The 22045-nt window shown below is 36.4% G+C and overlaps 3 protein-coding genes and 1 long non-coding RNA gene across 5 annotated transcripts in view; 1 reads left to right on the top strand and 3 right to left on the bottom strand.

Moving 5' to 3' along the window:
• LOC124181623 (maternal protein pumilio) overlaps window positions 1–682 on the bottom strand; it is a 106535-nt gene extending 105853 nt beyond the window's left edge. Inside the window, exon 1 of the mRNA XM_046568347.1 lies at window positions 593–682. Coding sequence (XP_046424303.1) covers window positions 593–682 — 90 coding nt within the window. The remainder of the gene's footprint in view (window positions 1–592) is intronic.
• On the top strand, window positions 122–2556 carry LOC124181625. The gene is made up of 3 exons (XR_006870516.1): window positions 122–351; window positions 456–1492; window positions 1813–2556. It is a non-coding gene; the product is annotated as an uncharacterized LOC124181625 (long non-coding RNA).
• LOC124181624 (transcription factor E2F2-like) lies at window positions 676–13100 on the bottom strand. Its single transcript, XM_046568351.1, has 8 exons — window positions 12631–13100; window positions 11863–11958; window positions 11255–11418; window positions 8274–8412; window positions 7659–7872; window positions 7259–7532; window positions 6748–7093; window positions 676–4352 (listed from the first exon to the last, which is right to left on the bottom strand). The coding sequence occupies exons 2-8, from the start codon at window positions 11939–11941 to the stop codon at window positions 4228–4230; spliced, it is 1341 nt and encodes a 446-aa protein (XP_046424307.1). The 5' UTR covers window positions 11942–11958; window positions 12631–13100; the 3' UTR covers window positions 676–4227.
• Window positions 13101–14315: 1215 nt separating this feature from the next.
• LOC124180038 (protein archease-like) lies at window positions 14316–16869 on the bottom strand. 2 transcript variants are annotated; one of them, XM_046565022.1, is made up of 4 exons: window positions 16715–16766; window positions 16273–16297; window positions 15631–15835; window positions 14316–15019 (listed from the first exon to the last, which is right to left on the bottom strand). In XM_046565022.1, exons 1-4 carry the CDS (start codon window positions 16764–16766, stop codon window positions 14834–14836), a joined length of 468 nt encoding a protein of 155 aa, XP_046420978.1. In that variant the 3' UTR covers window positions 14316–14833. The 2 variants fall into 2 exon arrangements, with proteins under 2 accessions (XP_046420978.1, XP_046420977.1); XM_046565021.1 differs by lacking the exon at window positions 16273–16297 and having other exon boundaries at window positions 16715–16869.
• Window positions 16870–22045: the final 5176 nt, after the last annotated feature.

The raw sequence follows: 22045 nt of genomic DNA on the forward strand, positions 1-22045 counted from the left end.
CCGGTTCAGGAAAGAAAAAAAAAAACAACAATTCACATCTTTCAACCTGGTTTACAGACTTGATCAAGGTGAACGCTGAGCATTGTATCTGAAATCAAACAATTTTTTCAGTTTCAAAATCCGTCACAGTAAACCAGTTTGTCAACCGAACGATGGATTAAAAATGGCGTTTTATTCCAGTAAATTAACAACAACAGACAATTTCATTTTCCCGACAGTAAAAATTAGAACCAGAAGTATCATGGAATAAGAATTCTGGCACCCATATCCACATTTCTCTATTTTCTGATACCTTGCCACAAGCGTGACAGCAGTAACAAGTTTATAAAAATTGCACGTCAAGAAATGATGGTTTGTAATAGCCTTGCTTAACAATCTAGACACCGAATTTTTAGATTTTTTATTCAGACACACTTTCATTCCTAATTCCTTTCACAGAGATTACTTAATTTTAGGTATAATTAATATTACCGTTTGTTGACTTCTGTTGTCGAAACACTACAATGAGGGGAGTGCGACTTTGCAACAAGCCTTGCAAACTACAGGGCTTTAGTCTAATGATATTCAAAATTGAGGTTTTCTTTCAATTTACCTGTGCGTATTCACAATGAGAAACTGATTGTGTGATGGGCGAGGATGAAGACATTGGGAAGTAATAAATAATCCATTCCGTTCTTTGCATCACGTTACACAAGGGTATATTTCATAACTTTCTGTACTGGTGTTCAGCAGGGTTTAGCCAAGGTGATCCAACGTTTGGCTCATCAGCCAATCGGAATAATTTGATGTATTGGTATTATGGTTATTTTCCAAACCAACCTCAAGCAGTCTGTTAAATGATTTAGGCAGCTGACATCAAGTTCATCTGCAAGAATCGTCAATCAAAAATCGTTACCTTCACCTATTACATTATCTTATTCTTCACTTTGTATCATTAGCAATTCACACTCAATAATAACAAAATGTTCAATTGAAAATTAATCAACTAAGCATCTACAGGTATGTCCGATATTTGAACTTATAATTTGACATGAAAATTTTACCGACTTGACCTTTGAAAATATCGTTTAAAAATATGTAGTTTTCTTGACGAATCGTAAATGAAACATAGGCATTATTAAAAGAACATTATTTTGAAAAATTTCGATGAGGTTCCGACTATTCAAAATCTACGAATAACTTTTTTCGTTTGCAGATTTGATTTTGCTGAGCCACATAATTCAGTGCATTTCAATTGATAACGTTTTGTTTATTGTATTTTTTTATGATAGATATGTCAGGCAACCCATAAATGGTATGGATGTATATGAAAAAACGTCAATTGTGAATTAGACGTTTCCTCGTAGCTGGGTTTCAGGTGAAAATGAAAGTATGCAGAATTGCAAATTAGTTCTCCCATATCGTCAAGCGTACTGAAAGTCTGACTGTAAAAAGTGATAATCCTATCAGTCTTCGGGCATACTCAACTAGCCTTTTCGCGATGTATACTTAGGTAAAATTATTCAACAGACTGCATAATATAAATATATATCATTACAAAATATCACTGAAGGAAAGAAATCAATATTGCAGATTGTTAACGACTTAAATCAGAAAATCGATGCAACACGACACTGTAAACTAGTTTGCAGTTTTAATGTGTGATCGATGTTGGTTGCTTTATAGTTCTCGAAATTAATTTCATCGATGTAGATAACATCTCGGTCATTCAAGGGCCAGGTCTGAGAATACCTGTTGCTTTTTAGTACTTATAAAAAAAGCATGCTCTTACTGAATATGGAAAAAATTTAACTATAATAATTCTTTCCATAGCGCTGGAGTTACAGCAGCAAGTAGCAGTATAGCGTGATACTTGACACTTTGACGGATATGGAGAGACAATGACCATCGCTACCCAATGGCTCAGCTCCATATGATGCGAAATAATTGAATTCTAACCACCTTCGGAGCAAATGGTATCACTCACCAACGTTTGAGAGGCATTGCTCCACTTTTGTTTCCTATATTAGCACCGGACTCATCAAAAATGTCCTGTATTACCCTCCATAGCATTTGATTACAGTGCAATATAATAAGTAACTATATAAACTAACATTTTTTTCAATTCAATAATTATTGTAATGATTAAAAATAACTAATTGATACATATATATGTATGTATGTGTGTGTGTATATATATATATATACACACATATATTGTATATATATATATATATATTAACACATCTTATTATAACCACAATGAAGAAGTCGGCTATGGTTCTCTGTCTCTCATTTTGTTGTAGCGATCTTGGTATATAAGTATGTTAAGTATTTACAATCTGAGAAATGTCTGATAATTGTTGTGTAGGCACTATGGCTTTGGACATACGCTAAGTTTCTACGTTAGGGTACATCCGTAAGAAGCTTCTAAAAATGATGTTTCTCTATACACTTTGTGAAACATGTTTTTGTAAACAAGTTGTAAATAGAATTTCGATAATTTACTGATTAAAGAAACTTACTTCTTTTCTTTTTAAAAAGCAGCTGAGGGACGAAAGGAGCTTCGAAGTGAAATGCAAATGAAAAATGTACTATTTCCGTTCGTGATTCAACCCATTGCGTATTAAATTTGAGCTTACGACAATGTATAATTTTCCAGTCAATATCTCGCGTAAATCATCCCTAATTTTTTCTCGATATTGGTTCTGCTTCATGTGCACAGATGTGTTTTAGGTAATACGTTAATTGAGGAACATGACGGTTAGTCATTCACTTCTTACTTGTATTTGTGAGCTTTTCCATAAACATAGTAATCAAGATTTGTTTCATCATTTTGCCACATTGCACTCAGCATACCGATACAGAAACATCTACTTTACAAGCTTCTTATTTGGGTCCAGAATAGTACAATATCCTGGTAATATCTTAGATATAATAATATTAATAATAATAATAATAATAATATTAAATATGCGTTTACATGTGATAATAACCTAGGGGATTTCTTGTACGATGCACGAGTCCGTCTCCATCCATTACAGATTTAGAGTTACCTAATGGTTAACAGGTAATCTGTAGGTAGTAATACATTTACAGTAAGGATATCAATTTTTGTAGTATGTAAATCGACGTCATATCTACTCCCTTTTTTTTCTTTTAATATACAGCGGGAGGTAAATTCATTACAAGTAATCAAAATTTGAATAAGAAAAAAAAAAAAAAAAATTAAGATAGGTACGTTTAAATATAATTTTCCCTTTGAACAACTTTATTAGCTGCTCAACAACGAGCATGCACGAGGATAAAAACTCTGACATCCAATCTATGAACGTACTATAATACAATGTATACACAATAAACGCGTAGAGAGATAATTAATATGATAAACATTTTGCGTTCTCAACAAGAAAGCATTGAAAATAAAGTACGTACAAAACAATTACAGACTCTACACAATTGAAAAAAAAAATTCAAAAATTTAATAATATGCAGTAACATAATAAAATATAAAATGCAACGTGCTTTCATTTCTTAAATGGAACGTTGTTTTAATATTCTGTACAAAAAAAATTTCAGGTTAACTAACCGTACGATAGGAGAAAGATTTTCTGAATAGACAACTCGGGAAATTTAAATAACCGCGGGTCTTATATTTTCATTAAATTTTTTTTTATATCGTTTGTTACAAAACCCTAATTCCGCTTTTTCATACATGTGTATTATGCATATATTATGCATATATGAATATATTTTTTCGCATTCCTCCTACTGCACTTTTCTTTCTGTAACGGAGAGCCATAGAGGTCTAATTCCACTCTTCAGATAAATTCTCACACTAAAGTAAGCCAATTGCAAATTAGTGTCTCTACTTGAATTGTTGTAATTCTACCATTATTTGATACGTTCTGATTTTCTTTTTCGTTCGTTTTCATCGGTACTGTATAACTAGCTTGGATCAGAATTTTTCCATGCAATGTTTATTACAAATAGGATTCTTCTACGATGGGTACCTAACATGCATTTTACCAAAATGTGTACGATCTATGATCTGTATAAAACCTGAGATGGTAATTTTAATTTCTAGGTATAAAGTTTTAATGCTGATTTTCGAGGTAGAGATAACTCATGATTGACCAAACGTGGAGTTAGAACCCCAGGGTTTTCAGGTACAGAGTTATATTTGTAATTCCTAAGTTTGACTCGGAGACGAACCCAGAATAAAAAACTGTAATAATAATGGTGTTCCTAGAACTGGAAATCGAAGAGATCCGCCAAGCCCTCTCCTGTATCTAACGAGAACGAGTAATCGTTCTCCGAGAGAGGTGGTTCCAACGGAAGCAGCGGTTCGTCGAAGTCTAGAATGTTCACATCTGAAACAGACAATCGGAAAATTTCAAAATATACAGTGAACCGATGAAAAACTTCTTTGCACTAGTCTTTTGAGTAAAATATTAGGACTGAAAAAATATTTCTTAACCATAACTTTGTAGTCCCAAATTAGAATACTAGCGCACATATAGGAGTAGTTGATTATTCTTAAAACCACATTTTCACCTTAACTAAGAAGTTAGCATTAAAGCAGTTTTATGTTGATAGCCACGATTGTACACAAATAATCTCGATTGCTATCATGCGTCAAGAGATAGTTTCCAAGCAGAATGCGAGGGGTTCATGTAGTCACCAAATTTTTCATGCACGTAATATTATGTTTTAATAACATTGCTAATTGTAAGGCACAAAAATCAATGGTCACAATTGCACAGTTATTATCATACAGCCATCTTGAAGAAATTGACTTAAAACTCATTTTTTTGATGTAGCACATAAAACCACCCATGCAGTTTTAGTCTTATTTAAATTAGGTAACAAGTGCTTTCATACCCTGTTCATTACTAAATATATATATAATGTAATTTAATATAGCCATAAATGATTTCAAATTACTAAAGTACTCAGCAAATTGCTAATTTAGATTTACGAGACGGAATATATTACTAAAAATTTCAAAATAAGATCTGAGTAAATGAAAACGATGGTAAAACCTGTCTGGATAGATTTTTCGAAGATAATCAATAAAGTGCAAGAATATTTCTAAAACATACCTTATCATATCACACAATTTGCTGCTCAAAACCGTTACCTAACTAGAACTCAGCCTGTGATGTGACTCTTTTTCAAATAACACACAAGTCACAGCCAGAGCTCCAACAGGGAGCGGCTAATCATTAGCTGTCAGTTCAACATGGTCAGCCCAGTGAAAAATAACGATAATACTAAAATAATTTCAAAGTTTCTTCTTATTTCTGCATTCTATTTTCACGAGTCATTTTCCGTACATCGATTTGTCTTTCATGTCAGCTATCTTGTTTTTGCATTTCAAATTGTCAGACTGTGCATTGCTCGATATTCAAATATCTACAAAGCCTGTAGGGTTTTACTGCATTTAAGTAAGCAGTCTTCGGAGGCCTGTCTTCTTACCTGTTATTTCACTTACAAATACGAAGAGGTATCTTTACAAGCTTTAAAACAAAGTGAGCTACAATATTAAAACATTCCTAAACATGTATCTTTTGTGCAGAAACACGAGCATTAGTGATGCATAAGTACATAAGGTCAGTTATGTTCGCCACACAAAAAATTTACTGCATCACTATGAGCAAATGTTGCAGCCTTGTTCTTGATACTATTCAAGTAGGTTTAAAATTGAAAGGGCCAGTGTAAATTACTTTCGGAACAAGACCTTAGCTTTTGGTACCAATAAACAGCAATGGTACACATCCTGCTTACGTCTCAAATAATACAAATACACCCAACGAATGTTTAACAACAGTGTTTATTAAGAAATAGAAAATAAATCATACAATAGTGGCAGAAAAAATAGAATAATGTGTTAATAAAATCTCATGCAGGAAATTAAGGTAAAAAAAAACGTAGGTATATTTTATCCAGAATGGACAAGAGTTCTGGAAAAATGTGCTAAGTAGAGTGAAAGAAACGAGTAAAAGTCAATGCGGAATATAAATTCCGTTCAAGCATTCATTACCACATGCTTATCAGTTCAAGAAACTCCATAAATGCATGGAGAATGGTTGACGTTAGCAGTGCCAAGAAGAAATTAAATATCGAACGAGATAATGTATAAATAACTGAAGCTAGTTAATAAGCGCACATAAAGGCACTCACAATCTGATGTAACAAATGCGTTATTTGTTTTTTTAGGTCCTCGTTGTGAGAAAATTGTGAGAAAAAAAGGGTATGAAAACATCAAAGATCTTTTATCAGTTAGGTAAACGTCTACACGAACGTTTACAGCAACTTTTCAGATAATATTGGACCTTGAAACTATAAGTTGAATAAAAAGTATTACCTTATTGACGATTGATAGACAAATAAACTGTGCTATATGGTAAGACCTTCGTTAACTTTTGATGAAAAGAAAACAAAAAAGTATAATAAAATAATATCTTTTTGGTGGGCAAAAAAAGGAATACACAATAATGAAATATGAACTAATAAGCAACACTAAGAACATGTTAGACGTTCTAGAATATTCAGGCAAAACCTTATATCTAACAGCAGACTAGTCAAAATGGCACCTCAATTTAGAACGGATTATTCATAAATCTCTGCACCAGATGAAGTATCATTTACCAATTGGAATTTTTTCTTTCACAATTGGGTGACACATACGAAAAGTATGCATATGAAGTTATGCGCAACAAAGGCAGAAATGTGTCGGAGCAAGCGGGGTATGAAATATCATACCTGGTGCGACGTTTTGGTCTTCTGTTTGCAGTTGGAATCTGCCACCACCCATTGGCCCGAAATCATCCGACTCGCACAGGAGCGCATCTCTGAGGCCTGTGGAAGTGGTAGGCGTGGGAGAGGGAGGATTCGTGACTGTGCTGGTTCTACTGGTGGTCGAGGGTGTAGATTCAATCTGGGTTTCACTCCCGTTGACGAGAAGTTCAGGAGGTAGAGGAGGCATTTCAATTTTTGGTCGAGGATTCGTCATTGGACTTCTAGGACTATTTGACACCTTCAATCCTGGGTCATCCGGGCACAAGAATACTTCGATTTCACCATGTGAAGATCTCATATACATTTGCAGCTGAAACAGAGAAATTTTCAAAGCCGTTCTATTAGCATTTCAACAAATACATCGTCATTACTATTCCATAAAAATATTGAAAACGAAATCACGGTAAAACACTTTTGGAGCCCGAATGCGAAACACATTTCGTTCAGATTTAAACATGCGTAATGAGAAAATCACCCTTGGTTCCCCGAACGGACTGATGGGCTGGGGTACATGGAGGGTAGCCTCTGGTGGTGCCTTTACTGCCATTATAGCTTGTTCTCGGTAAGCAGTTACTGAACGTAAGTCGTGGTAAGTTACATAGGCATAGTGCCTGTCGGCACACAGTTCGCGCAAATTCTTTTCAGCCCCATGTATCAGTCGGTCTAATGTGTTTTCTTTAGCTTCCAAATCAGCTACTTCTCTCCTTAAATCAACAACGTCAAGCTGCTCGCCAGGTAGTTGACCACCCCTGAAAATTTGAGAAATATAATATAAATTTAAGGTTGTGAATATAGCAAGAAAGTATCTGATTTTAAATTAACTAAAAATTACGAAACTTTCGAGAAAGGTTGAGTTTTTCGTGTTTAAGACTTACTTCCATTGTATGTTGTTTTTGCTCTTTTTCTCAAGTATCCCAATTCCTTCAAGTACATTCGTTATGTCGTATATGCGCCGCTTTTGAACTTCCAATTTTTCAGAAGCCACATTCAAGTCCACAACGCCGTCGCGACTGTTCTCGACCAAATGTATAAATTTTTTGGTTAACAAGCTTAAAGACGTATCATATCTTGTCCGTTCAACAGTCTTATCTGTGAAAGATAAATAATTGAATTATGTTAATTGCAATGTTCAAAACAATGAGATTTTACAACAATTACCATAAATTTGGAACATGTGAATCATAGCACTAGAAATAAACAAGTAGTCATATAACCTATTTCTATGTCGCGCAGAATTTTACGTATATTTCCTAGCCATTTTTTCAAGAAAATAGACCATTGTCGTACGAAAGTTTTCATATTTGAATTAAATTAAATAATTCCGCCAATTAATGTTTGTAAATCACACATTTTTTTTTTCATTAAAACTAATCGAAGTAGCTAATTTTCTATAGAAAATAATGACATTTTTCAGATGTAAAAAACAGACAAAAAGAAAGTAAAGTTTACACCTTACAGTAATATCAATTAGGAAAGAAAGAATCACTCACTTTTAGTCGGTGTATGTCCAGTTAAAGAATTGGATCCAGATCGTCTGCGCTTTCCTCGTGGAGCCTTAAATCCAGACTGACTTGTGCCTGTGGAACCGACTTCCAAGTTCAGTCTTCTTTTTACAGCCTGAACTGAAATCTGTCAAGATAATGACTCAGTTATTTTCACGTGAGTATCTCGTATGAAGTTTTGGTAATAAGACTTCAAGACTTAGTAGCGGTTACTAAAACAGGTAAATGTAAGCACATGTAACCATACATTTACACATTACAATTTTAGCTGGTAAATATTACATTTTATAAAAATTGTATAATTTACAATTAATTTTAGTGCAAATTATGACCTAATTTCTTCAGTATTATGCTAATAGCGTTAACTTCTTGTTTTGTATTTTAACATTCGCCAGCTCCAGAGTTACTGAATATATGCCATGGAAATGCTGAGAATATAATAAGAATAATTTTCTTTATCGTTTCAGTAAGATGTTACAATTTTCTTCTCATTACTCGCATACAAAGTTTGGGGCTTATCAGCGTTTAAAAAAATTAAACTCAACAATTAGGCTTATAACACAAATTATGTTATGTTACCATATTTAAGCAGAAAGTTTCTCGACTTTTCAGACTTTCTCTGATTTTTTATGAATAAACCCCTAAGATATATGCAAATTTACTTCTAACATTAAGTCTATTTTTTAAGAACATATGATGTGCAAGAACAGGTCCATCATTATGGTAAATCGACTGGGATTTTCTATGAAAACAAATATTTGTGTTCATTCTATTTCCATGAACATTTTTCAATTATTCAATTCTGATATTATGCCTGTGCTATTTAGTTAGGACAAAATTTGTGATCAACGCTAGATAATAAATCATAAAATGTAACTCATTGTAAGTTTTGTCTGCTATTACTCCAAAATGGATGAATTTGAGTTGAAGGGTGCAAAAAATCTATCAATTGAACCTAGAAATTAGGACACTTCTTCTTTTATTGTACCCAAGCCTCACTAATCCCCAGCAAAATTTCTACATTCAATGATCGCAGGTTTCTCAAGGTTTTGTTACAATTAGAGATGATTCGGTTGTGCCTTGTTAAAAATTCTCTAAATTTTTCCGAGTGTCTAGATCACAGATTTGTGATTTGCAAGTTATCACAACATTTAATCACTATAAAGTAGTCATAAATTACATATCCATCCTCCAACAGAACTTATACCCGATGATGATGTAATAATGACTAAAGAATATAATTATAAAAAAAAAAAAAGAGAAAACAAACAATAAACAACTAGTATTTTTTTATGCTGGTTTTGTATTTATCAAAAAACAATATATATCGATCTGATTGTGAGTTCTACTGAAGTCAATTTGCAAAGCAAAAAGAATAATGATAGAGTTTATGAATTCATTAATACTTTGTGCGAATTCTGAAGATTAAATAAAATTTTGAGACTTGTCCCAGTTTATCCAAGTGTGTAACATCCTTGGTCTAGCAACTGTCATTGGCCTTTACTTCGGGTCCATGGACAAATTTTACCTCATGTCCTTCTAATTACAGGATTAAAAAAATCGTTGCACATCGAGTATTGAAGCCATGGCATAGCTGTGCTATGTTATAAACGATATTGCTTCCTCTGTAGAACTCTGATATTTTAGCTCCTGGAAGGCCAACCAAAGCAACTATCATGCAATATGTTAAACTTCTTTAACGATTGACTCAGGTTGACAAAAGTTAGCTTGCTTAGTGCTACACTGCTGCCAAGAGTGACCCAACCCAGGCAAAGTGAATTCTCAATCATGATGCTACCGCAAGAATATGAAAAGCATGGAGAATATAATTGGGTCACATAACTGTTGATTGAACAAAATTCTATTCAATATTACAGAGTAGTAAGAAATTTTGAAAGTCTCCATTGTTCAACCCCGTGATTGAATGACAATTATAACGTTACCAGTGAAAAGAGTTTTTCAAAATTAAATAATGAGAGACACAAAAAACTGGTCTTTGTATTAATATTATCAGTATAACAACAATACAAATTGAATATTCATGGGTAACTGCAAAGTTGTGATATAAATAAATAATGCTGATATTTTCAGTTGTTTAAAGCCTGGCATGGCAGATGTGACAAAATGGCAGATACGGCAAGAGTATTGAAAGCAGGAAAAACATAGAATGTGAAATCATTAGTGTATGGTGTGAAACGATTTAAAAACTGCAGCAGCAGTTAGTGCCCGAGCAACACCAGGTTTGGGCGATTTATACTTGCATGAAAATAGAAAAATTTCCATACCAATGTTTCCCTACATGAAGAAGAACACTCCAGAGTTTTTTACTCACCAAACATCAAAAATAAACATCTTGTTGTTTTCACAGACTGGCTTTTATCTACAGTAAATTATAAACTCACTTTGCGTGAGAATACATCCAAATGTAAAACGAGACAGAATCAGAAAAGACGCAACGTGAGTTTGGCAAGATTATAAGGATAAATTTTCCCAACATTTTAAACATGTTACTCATTTTCCTGAATTCTTAAAATTTAGATGCGATGAAATGAAACCTCAAAGTTGCAACAAGTTTTCGGACTGTTGGAGTACACTTTGCTGACGTGGCAATATATTATTATTAACATATTGCAACCATTTTTAAGGAAAATAATCAATGTTTAGACAGAGGACGTTCCACTCTGCTCAAAAACTATTTGAGAAGAGTAACGTGAAATATTAAATCAGTGGAATTAAAACATTTAAAAATTCTAACGATAACATTTTCAGTCCAGGTTTTAACTCAAATCTTACGAACTACTCTGGTTTGAAAAATCTGAAGGTTGTTATAATTACTATTCAGGATTTGTCATCCTTGATCGGCGATTAAAGACTTGATGTAAGATTCAGGTATTCATGAACGAAGAGCAAAGTTGTTGGAGATAATTTTAGACACGATGAATAGAAATGCATCTTGATTATCACGTTACCTCTGCACGTGGAGGTGGCTGTGGAGGTCTTCTCGATATTTGATAACTAGGTGTCTGACCGTATTGATGATCCTGTAGATGGGGACTCGGTGTTTCCTCAGCTATCCTCTGAGTTTGTACTTCGTCTATGGAGCCCTCGTCAATGAAAAGTGGCTCTGACTTCACTGAGTATCACAAGGAAAATTAACTGGACTTAATTTAAAACTTACAAATAACATCTAGCAGGGATATTTTTGAAGTAACCATTGAACCTTGAATAGAATATGAACAAAAAATTTATCACTGAAAGTCAAATCCTGACTTAGTGATTAATAGTTTAAAAACGAACAGAGATTCACAAAAATAAAATATTGAACCTCTCAACATAGATTGTTTCAGTAAACTGAAATATATACCATTGGAAAAAAAAAGAGTCACAGGACCCTCGAAACTTGAGAGTCTCTTCCAGCTGTTATAAATTTTGGTCAAACTTCAGTTTTGGCTACAATTTATTATCGGCATGAATTTGTACCGAGTATGGAATACAGCAGGGTCCTGTTCTTTAAGTGAGTAATGCCTAGGAAGTACGAAGGTGCAGGAATATAGATCAAAGTACTCGAGGTGCTTACCTAGCTTGGTGTGGGCCATATCGGGTGTGACAGACCCAGCTGGGTCTTCGAGGACCACTTGTCTCCTAGCACGAGGCATTGTAAAAATTTCTGCCGCTGTGTTAACGAGAAAGACGAATAAATATCTGATATCGTAAGATTACATGTATTCGAGGATCAAGGGACTGCAAGTAAAAGTACCATGCCCAACGTATCTAGATAAAGAATGAACTGAGATTGGCAATTGTTTTGCCAAACGAAAATTGCGCGTGGATTTAGCCGGTTTTATGCTGCCCTGTTTTCGGTACGTAAGAATGTAATAATTTGAAGTGTTAAAAAAAAAAAATTAATGATAATAACGCATAACTGTAACACATTACATCCCGATATAATTGGGTGTTACCCTCGCGAAATGATTTTATTTCGTTGAGACGATGGTTAACGGTCAAAGGGAAGGGCGTGAATTTCGGAAGTTTAAGGAGCCTGTGAAATGTATGGAATTCCTCAAATTTCACCCGTAATGATCACAGGACTTTCCGGCGACACGTATTAAAGGGCGGCTGCCCGTAGAATATTATTCTGTTTTCTTTGCTCTCTCCCTCATGTTCCATCCAAACATATTTCTAGGTTTAATCCGAACGTTTGATAACTAGTTTTCTTTCGGCTAGTCACCTCGTTGTGCTATCTATTGTTTTAAGATGACTCGACCTGCCTACGACAAATGTTAATCCACGCTCCGAAAAGGGATATACGTGCGACGAGGTGCTCGGTGTGAAGATTTTTACTTACTTGGGATTCAGAGACGTGTGTATATATTTTGAGGGGAATCGTCTTCTTTCCGCTTCCGAACGTGACAGTATTAACGACCTTTTGAAATATTCATTTTCATACAACGTGGTGTTTGGCGTACGTTTAATAAATGAAAATCGAAAAATAACGATACGCTTTAATGCTCGAAGGATATCTAAAGTCGTACGGGCTCGCAGCCAGGCTCTCTGTCTCTACCGCATTCGAGTGGTATCCATTTTCTCCTAAGCACACGGCTCTTGATTTATCCCTGTAACTTTTCAACGCGTTGCTGGATCTCGAGTAAAAAAATATTGGGAGCCGCGGGATAAAATGAGCTTTAATACGAGCCTACGAGTATCATATTTACTCCACCGGATGGCAAGGAAATAATTATTCTTCTTATTCGCACACGAGGCCGGCTCGTGAGCTGGGTCGCGCTGGCAACTGGCTAAGCTAGGAAACTAGACGGACGCGTGTGTGTGTGTCGGCAAGGGCCATCTGCTGGCCGAGGAGAAAGCGAATGCGCGCCAAAACACCAACTCGTATTTCCCGCAATATTTGCTGCCAACACCCCTTGACAATTTCCCTTGATATCGGGTCCCTGATTGTCAATAAAAACTCTGGAGAAAGGCTAACTCGAACAATTTTACCGTCACTGCAATTATCACTTCCGAAGGCGTTTCCATTTGGACCGGTCACCCCCTTTTTAAGGGTTAACCGGTAAGCTATTTATATGTTGTCACGTTAGGTTGGCAATCGATTCCCCCCCATAGAGATATGCAACGCACGGGCAAGAGAGAGATGGAAAAAGAACAAGAGAAAAGAAAAAAACGAGACGTAGAAAAAAAAAAAAAAACGAACGGAACAAAAATGAATGACAAGAAACAAACAGAGTCGAACGCTTCTACAAAATTATGTAATTTCAAGCCACCAGTGGGAACGATCCTACTACAGTTTCTGAGGGCTCTTAAGACGACGCACAGAGGGACGCATTCGAACTCAGTCCCTTTGCCCAACTACCAAGCAGCATACGACTGCTTCTTCCGAGGGTAGGGATGGTGTAACGTCAGGACCGTCCGCTATCGTGCTATTTTTAAGCGTCTTCATGGGGCTCCGAAGAAAATAAAGTACATCTACGACCTAGTTGTTGCGTTCTTTACATATTCCTTTTAAATCCGCGACTCGGGTTCGCATATTTGTACAAATCGGTGACGTTGCTAGTGCAAGTATAGCTGGCTCATTGACCAATTAACATACAGATTAAATTCCCGCGCGATACTTGCGTACGTGTTGGTAAATTCACAATACATACAGAGAGCATGAAATTACCAGTCAACGTACATTCGAAACAAATGCCACGCGTCCAATTAACGGCGTATTTCCGCATATATTAGAGACTTTGTACATTCGATCATTCCACTACTGAAACATAACAGCCGGCGAATGAATACGCATCTAAGCACTAAGTTAATCTTGAATGCACGTGCACTGCATGATTGCATTATTGCACCAATAATGTATTTTAAGAGCAGATGCGCCTATGTGACTCTTTAATGTGACTGTAATCGCAGCACGTTATAATGAATTACTAGCGGTTACATCACTTAAAATTATTATCAAGAGCACGAGGGACTTGGCAAATCATTGGGATTTACCATTTCAGAATTGGGTTAAAGTTCATTTAGTATAAAACGTGAGATATATTATTGTATTCGTACACAAAAAAGTACAAACAGTTATGTCATTTCATGTCACGAACAGATTTTTACGAATATTTTTGATGAAAATAGTATTAACATTTGTTCCTTAGGTCATATCGATTTAGTAACGCCACGTCTAATTATAAATACAAATGAATAAACCTCATTATTTGATCCTTAAAATTTCGATGAAGAGGATCTAGTAAAAAAATTATACGAATCGACGGAACGTCTTCTATCGGAATAAACAGAAGCGGGAAGGAGAAATAAAAGTGAGAGGGCGGAGGTCCACGCGTACGTTGACACGGCCCTGCGCTCCGAGGCTAAGAAGGGGGCCCGGTGTTTCTTTCGTAACGTATTTATTCGAACCCTACGATCTACAAAAGGCCTGAGGAGGAGAGGTAACTATCCCTCCCTCGAAATTAAAGTGTTTCCCAAGCCAAGGGTCCGAATGGCTCAACCACGCGAGGCGTCGGGAAACTTGCTCGGGTTACTACAGCGGATTAAATATCGATGATCACGAATACTTCTGGTCTCTCGGCGTCCGGCCGATCGAGTATTTGCATTGCTGAGTAGGTGATAGCCTTTACTTCTGTACCCTGAGGATGCTTTCCCAGCGTGAATTCTTCTCCTATTGCCGTTGCCTTGATCTTGAAGTTCTCTTGATCCATTTCAGTGATCTTGACTTTCTGCCGACGAGAAAAAAATTCTTGTTCTTATTGTTATTATTATTAAATTTATCTCCTAATCTTAGCTCCTTTCAGCGGTGAATATTTGAAAAAAATTGCCGATTGAATATTATATATATTTTTTTTTTTACAAACGTATCTACGTCCATGTTACCCAAGAGACAGATTACAATCTTGACGAATGTAGGTAGTTGTGAATGTAAACTATCTACCGTGGCGAGTCTCAACGTAACTACTAGGCGTCATGTGCAACGTAAAGTGGAGACACATGTTGTACATTTTCAAGTATACTCAAATAACGGCCGGAATGGACTGTGTACAGAGTGTGTCATTGTTCCCTTCCGGTAATACTGCACCGCGTACACATGTTTAGGTATACTTTTGGTGTACGTATATATTAGGATAGATATATTTATTTTTAACCAAAAAACCGTGCAAAATAATATCGATTTCGAATCTCGGCATCATTTCTTCCGTCCATTTATATACAAGCGTGGAGTCTTTTCCGTTTCGAAAAACAATTGTGCGTTTGAAGGTTAGCGAGATATTTGGACGTTCCAAGAACGGCGGTTAGCGACTAAATTCCGGGTAAACAAAATAAACGCACACACTTTGGGAATGATGAAACGCTCTGCACTGAACATAAAAAGCAGTTCATCCAAGAAATGAAATAGCAGGCTGTGGAGGTCGTCTCCCTCGGCTTCCACGTGGTGCACCTCCGTCATTTCTACTCGGTCCAAATCCGTCATGTAACCGAACATGGCCATAGCGCATTGTTCAAATGCCTCCTGCAAACTCTCTCCCCACGCATGCAATCTATAAAATATTAAATTCTTTCTATACTCTAACCTCCTGGGTATTCTTTACAGGTTTTACGCGCATATCTATGCATCATGTACGTCTATGTGCTACAAAATTACCAGAAGTTGTCGCAAAATTTGATGATCGTATCGTTTCGTTTGGTTATTCCCAGCAAATTATTTTATCCCGTTATTCGTACTTTTATTTTAATTTTTTTTTTTTTATCTTCTCAAAACGACCAATTGGGTATACGGAATAACACGAGTATATAGATCGCATTCTATTTCGAGTTTTATTTTTTTCGATGACGTAGTGTTGTCACAATGTCGTTTTAACACAAAGTCAAACGTATAAATGGCAGAGAACTATCAGAACAGAATATACCTACTCGGGATTTTTGTACATAGATATGCATACGCGTGGTGATCAATTTTTATTTTTCAACAACTTACTGCACATCAGCCGTGTGGTCCAAATCTGTAACAAAAATTGGAAAATATTGTTTCATAATTGTGATTGCCATGCTTCTGAAATGCGGTAATTTTTCCTTCTTTTTGTTTTTTATCTCGCGTAATAGGCGAAAATAATTGCGTGATCGAGACAAAATCGTCCATAATAATTCAAATTTTTAACGACAGTATCTCTGTGGTTGATTTTTTCGTAATAATGGTCGGAGAATGAAAATTTTATGTGAAAATATGGGTTTCTGGTAAGTTTTTAGAAACCCGTTCGTTTTCCCGCCAAATCTTGCGTTCGGGTCGGCTGATGTACACCGTGTGCATGTATATATGAGCTCACGCTCGCCGGCCTGATCCAGCGTACAATAATTGTGAAATTACGGGTTGTTGACACGACGTAAAGGAAGATGAAAAAGCGTTATACTAATATTCTTACATTCGTATTTGATTGGCGGAATCGCCAGGTCTTCTGCTGATAAATCTTCCATCGTAGCTCTCACAGCTGATTACCCACGTGAAGACGCTAATCAGCTGTTCCTCCGTCTGTTTGCCTGACAGACCAGAGTGGCGAGTCATCAATGGTTATCCAGTTTGAAAATATGAAGTCTCAGGATCAGAGGACGCCACCGTACAGCATCCGTTGGATGCTTGGAGTATTGTTGTGCGGTGCGTGGCAGCACCAAGCGGCACAAATCATCATACCGACGTCTAAACCTCACAACTAACTTCTCATTGTTGCCGTAGTACCATCACACTGCATGGTTGAACCGCGGGCTAATTCGAATTCACACTAAAAGTATGTGGCATAGATTTGGTAAAAAAACCTATTTCACGATATTCGAACTACGAAATATAATTTATTCAACGCTCTGCTGTAACGAGGATGTTAAAAAATTCTATGTACAAGTTTGAACTTTCGCAAGAAAAATATTTATCATTGTTTTGAAATTGAATTTAAAAAAATTCTGAATGTCTTTGAAGGCTGCCGTTACAGTCTCTATATAATCAAAGAATTTACAGGGTTATTTATTCGTTGCTGAACACCAGTGCTATACCAATGTAGAAATGAATATATTCGTGGAGTTTAGATCCTAAGCGCGTTTCAGGATTGGCTGGCGCGCTGTTACGTGTTTCGAACCAGAGCCACACGTCGACCGTTGAGTTCCCTAGCCGGCCGGTTATTGGGTGTATTTTATTTGCCACCTTTCGAAGACGAAAGAACTGAGAAACTCACATGATTAGTTAATATTTGAAAATCAGCCAATCAGCAGCTTTTGTTTCCAAATGATGGTCAATGAATCGCTCCCCAACTCGCAGCAACTATTTCCGTACGCTAGGGAACACAATGATCAACGTGTGTTCAGTGTGGATCTGGTACGAACCACGTGATAGCTGCGCCAACCAATCTTGGGATGCGCTAACGATCTAAACTGCCACGAATCTCTAACTATTTCCACATTGACATATCGCTGGTGCTCAGCTAGGAATAAAGGACTCTGTATAAGGTTTCAGTAATGTTGAAGGTCGCGAGCCAACTGTTGCGCAGAAGACTTAACAGTGATAACACTGCTCTCAGACATTGTTCCGACGTCTACTTGCTCCAATTCTACGGATATTTTGAGATCCTCGAGTTCGACCTCCGCATGTCTTTTCTTCATTTTAAAGACTCTGGCAAGTTCAGGAAAAGTCTCAAGCGTTTTCAACCGCCTGCACTAAGTATGATTTTCCCAGTTTTCAACCAATAGCAAATGCCAAGTCCCAGGAATGACGTACTCGATGCGTACCCAGTGTAGCTAGTTGAAGACCCTGTTATAAATTCTGAATACTTTTTGTTACATTCGTTCGGTTATTTTCTACGAAATTTGGGCATTTTACGAGATTTCATAGATAGATCATTTAAAAATCACAAATTAAATGATTCTAATGTACTAGAAACAAAATGTTTACGAACAAATATTTGTTTGAATACTGGTTTTTTGGAAATTTGTCAGATAACGGCATGGCCTGTACATAGGTGATTGTACCGAGCCGTTAAATACAAATATCGAAATGCAGCATTGACGGAACATTGCCTAATAAGACAGCCAGCCATGGATATGTTTTTAAAGGTAGCAATGCCGTTCTTATACGAATCTTTAGTCGCTGAACAGCCTTTTAAAACTTCCTTCTACTTCCTTTGTGGCTATATTCCGTTAGAGTAAGTCCCAATTGTGTAAGCTAATACAGCGACCAATAAGGTTCAGGTAGTGACTTTATTTCCTTATAATCCACTGCGTGCTGAATAAAATACTGTAGATTAAGATTAGGGATAGTTCAAGGTCACGCCAAAGCGGCACGCTCGAGATGGGCTTGTGTGCGTTGAATTCCAGTAGGGTATATTTCAGTGTGTATAGTTGGACCATTCGGATTAGTCATAGTCGAACTCGGTAACCGGAATTGGATCTAATTTTTTTGCGAGTTGGAATTAAGAGTTCAATCTCCTCTCTAATATCACTTTTTGTAAGAATGGGCAAAAATAATTGATTTGCGTTTAAATCGATTATTTCTTAAGCCAAGACTCCATGTATGCGTTGAGCTCCGGCAAATGCTGCGGTGACCAATTAGGAGCCCGGCGCAAGTCCGGCAGCGGCAACCTCCGTCATGCCGCACCGCACTGCGTTGAGATCAAAATATTTTAATTTTTCCGCAGTACCGCACGTCTTTCGGCTAAAGTCGAGACCCTTCGGGGCCATTCGGAGTCTGGCAAAGCTCAAATCATGGCTCAAATAATGGTCAACGCGACGTAGGTTATGTCATATAAAACAGTTTATGAAAACAAACCATCAATAATATCAACAAAAGATTCCACTATGGAATATAATTGTGATGACGTGAATGAACTTGTAATTCATTACGTGAGAAACCGCCAGGAATTATGCGATAGAGTATTCCTTTCTTTTAGGTTATGTAGCTATCGTTTGTATGCATTTTTACGACGCATCTTCGATTTCCGTACGTGGCGTGGCGCTAAAGTCTGCCGCGTGCATGGAGTCGCCTTCCGCATGCGTTTGCCGGAGCTCAACGCATACATGGAGTCTTGGCTTTACGTGATTGATCGAGTATAATCGATTATTTTTTACTCCCATGAACGACGCAATACAATATCAATTTATGTGATTATTGTATCAATTATTATCATTGTCTTACTTACTAAGTACCTATTTGTTGTAATTAGTGAAAGATGAATGAATATTTTTACCTGAAATTAAAAAATATTTTGAATGTAACTATAAATTATTTGAAAAATTTTCCCCCATTAAGACTACGTACTGAAATTTACGAAATTTGGGTTCCAAAAGGATTAATCGTTTAATTTTTACCGATGTAATCGGGTCATGTTCGATTAATTTTAACTTAATGGCCATCGCTATTCTTCATTATATCCGGATCCTTCTTCTTGTGGTGCATTACCCACAATTCCTGAAACATTATTGCATCGCCACGCTGCGAGAGGCCTTTCTGGAACTACGGAACTCCGTAACCACAAACTTGTATATAGGTCCAGAACACTGACGTTGACTGAACACTGAGAACCGGTATGTTCTCAGTCAACGCGGTAAATTTTACAGATAGGCGAGGGCCTCAAATCGTTGCTGATATTGAGACTGGTTTCGTTGTTCATACATTGGCCGCCGAAAGCGCCAACCGGTAGGAGTGTTTTGGAAACAACCATCCACAACCTTATTTTTCGTATCAATCAAAAAGCAGTCAAGAACGGTTACCGCTTTAATATAAAGATAAAGCACTAGTGCCGAAAGTTGACCAATAATTATGAAATTAATAAAAAGTGCACTTGGTCGGACACAATTACTTGTATTCATTTAATCCTATTACTTCTCAAAAATTATTATGCAATTTTTCTTACTGTCTCACTTGCGACAGTGCTACGTAATATATTGGCTGTCAACTTTTATTCCACAGGTTTTTCTCCTTGTATTTCAAGAATACAAGTGATAAAATTTCAGAATAAAGCCTCAAGAGGTACCTTTTGTTCTTGATGCCGTCATAAGGGCATTAGATATTTTAGGTTTTTTAATTTCACGACTAATTATTTACGTAGACAAGAAAAATTCAAAAGATTACCAATATGATAAATAATTTAATGTTCAAGTATTGAATTATTTTTTTATACAAGTTTGACAAAAGTCTTCATCCCAGCCAATGAGTGTGTTAAAACAAGAATTTTTCCGCCACACTGAATTTCGACTTGCTATTGGGCCGAAAAAATTATTTTCATTGCTCAAAATGTAGCGAGAATGTGAGAATGTTGCGTAATTGACTCCTTACAACTGCATCATGGTAGTCAGACCCATGACCAGGACACAGATACTCAAAGCTTTCGACTACAAAGTCGTATGTAAAAATCAAGTAATCAAGTGTCGTGATCGATTATGAACTGATTGTTAAGTGGAACATGACTATCGAACAATTAGTCCAAGATTTCCGAATTGTACTTTGTTGTTGAACACTGACTTATAATGTGGACAAGTGATACCTTATAACTTGAGTACCCTCTTGATTTTCGAAACTGCAGAGTGGTGTCGAATATCCACCACGGAAATAAATGAAACTCACGATAGTAGGCGCGAAGAGCAGAACATTTTAATATTATAAAATTCGATACTACGTTTAAACGAGAGAGAAAGAAGAAAAACTGCCTATTTGTACGCTAGTTCTGTAGTTCCAATGAGCAAATAAATTTTTTAGTTCAGATATTGGCTGCATTTTATTTGTCAGATTTTGAAACTGAAAGGTTTTAAACATGCATTTGATTGGCTTGTTGTCAAATATTGACCAATTAGTGGTCTTACGTTTTCGAAAGTTGGCAAATAAAATATGCATACAATTATAAATATTTCGTTGCCTGTGCATCATATATTTCTCAGAGTGAAAACAGTATACAGTAAATGATAATTTGCTGGAAACACTTCCATTCGCGATAGAGCGATCTTGAAAATGCGGTATCCCACGCACGAGAAGTCTTCCAGTGTCGTAAGAACATTTGTGTAAGCCACACCAATTTCTTATTTTCACTCGGCAATGGAAAACAGGACAGAATCAGTGAGAAAAATTAATACAATGACTAGTTAGTCCACGGTTCAATAGTTCCGAGCACCGCGTCGTCCGTTCTGTAACTGATATACGGGACGAAATCAGTTGACCGTGGAAGACTTGATTGTTGGACAAATCATTATTGCACGCCGCATCGTATCCGGCTTATAACTATGGTTTATTGGGAATACCACCAGTGACACATGTTACAATTGAACATTCAACGCTTTGACGTTGTTTTTTTAGTAAAATAACAACTCAATGTGACACAGTTCAAAGTTCTTTCTTTTTTTTTTTACTCCTTAATTCTAAGGACGTGTTCGGAAATTGACTGAAAGTACTGTCAGTACTGAAAATGGTATAGTCCAAGTGACGTATACTGTAGATTTTCAGTACTGACAGTACGGTCAGTCGATTTCCGAACACGTCCCCTAAGTGTTGCTTTTAGTTATGAATTAATATTCATAAATTCAAAATCCAAGGTATTCGGAAAAAATTCATTACCTTCGAAATTTTCTGCGACCAGATCTCATTTTCGAGGTCTTGCTTCGTAATTAGCAGTAACAATTAAATTCAATGACACAACACACATTCCCGCAAAGTTACGTTACCTTCTTTACCAACCTAGTAATAATTATATACCTCTGAATAATTACCTATTGCAGCGATTTGAGAG

The sequence above is a fragment of the Neodiprion fabricii genome, chromosome 4, assembly GCF_021155785.1.
Source record: "Neodiprion fabricii isolate iyNeoFabr1 chromosome 4, iyNeoFabr1.1, whole genome shotgun sequence".
NCBI classification, from domain to species: Eukaryota; Metazoa; Arthropoda; class Insecta; order Hymenoptera; family Diprionidae; genus Neodiprion; species Neodiprion fabricii.

Bases quoted from the DNA above. Each gene is read 5' to 3' on its own strand.
- LOC124180038 (XM_046565021.1), bottom strand. From the start codon at position 16,854: ATGACTCGCCACTCTGGTCTGTCAGGCAAACAGACGGAGGAACAGCTG. The intron at 15,836-16,714 runs GTAAGAATATTA...AATATTTTATAG, and splicing joins TCCGCCAATCAAATACGAAT to ATTGCATGCGTGGGGAGAGA. The intron at 15,020-15,630 runs GTGTGTGCGTTT...TCTCGTCGGCAG, and splicing joins AGCGTTTCATCATTCCCAAA to AAAGTCAAGATCACTGAAAT.
- LOC124181624 (XM_046568351.1), bottom strand. From the start codon at position 11,941: ATGCCTCGTGCTAGGAGACAAGTGGTCCTCGAAGACCCAGCTGGGTCT. The intron at 8,413-11,254 runs GTAACGTGATAA...TTATCTTGACAG, and splicing joins AGCCACCTCCACGTGCAGAG to ATTTCAGTTCAGGCTGTAAA. The intron at 4,353-6,747 runs GTATGATATTTC...TGTCTGTTTCAG, and splicing joins AGACCAAAACGTCGCACCAG to ATGTGAACATTCTAGACTTC.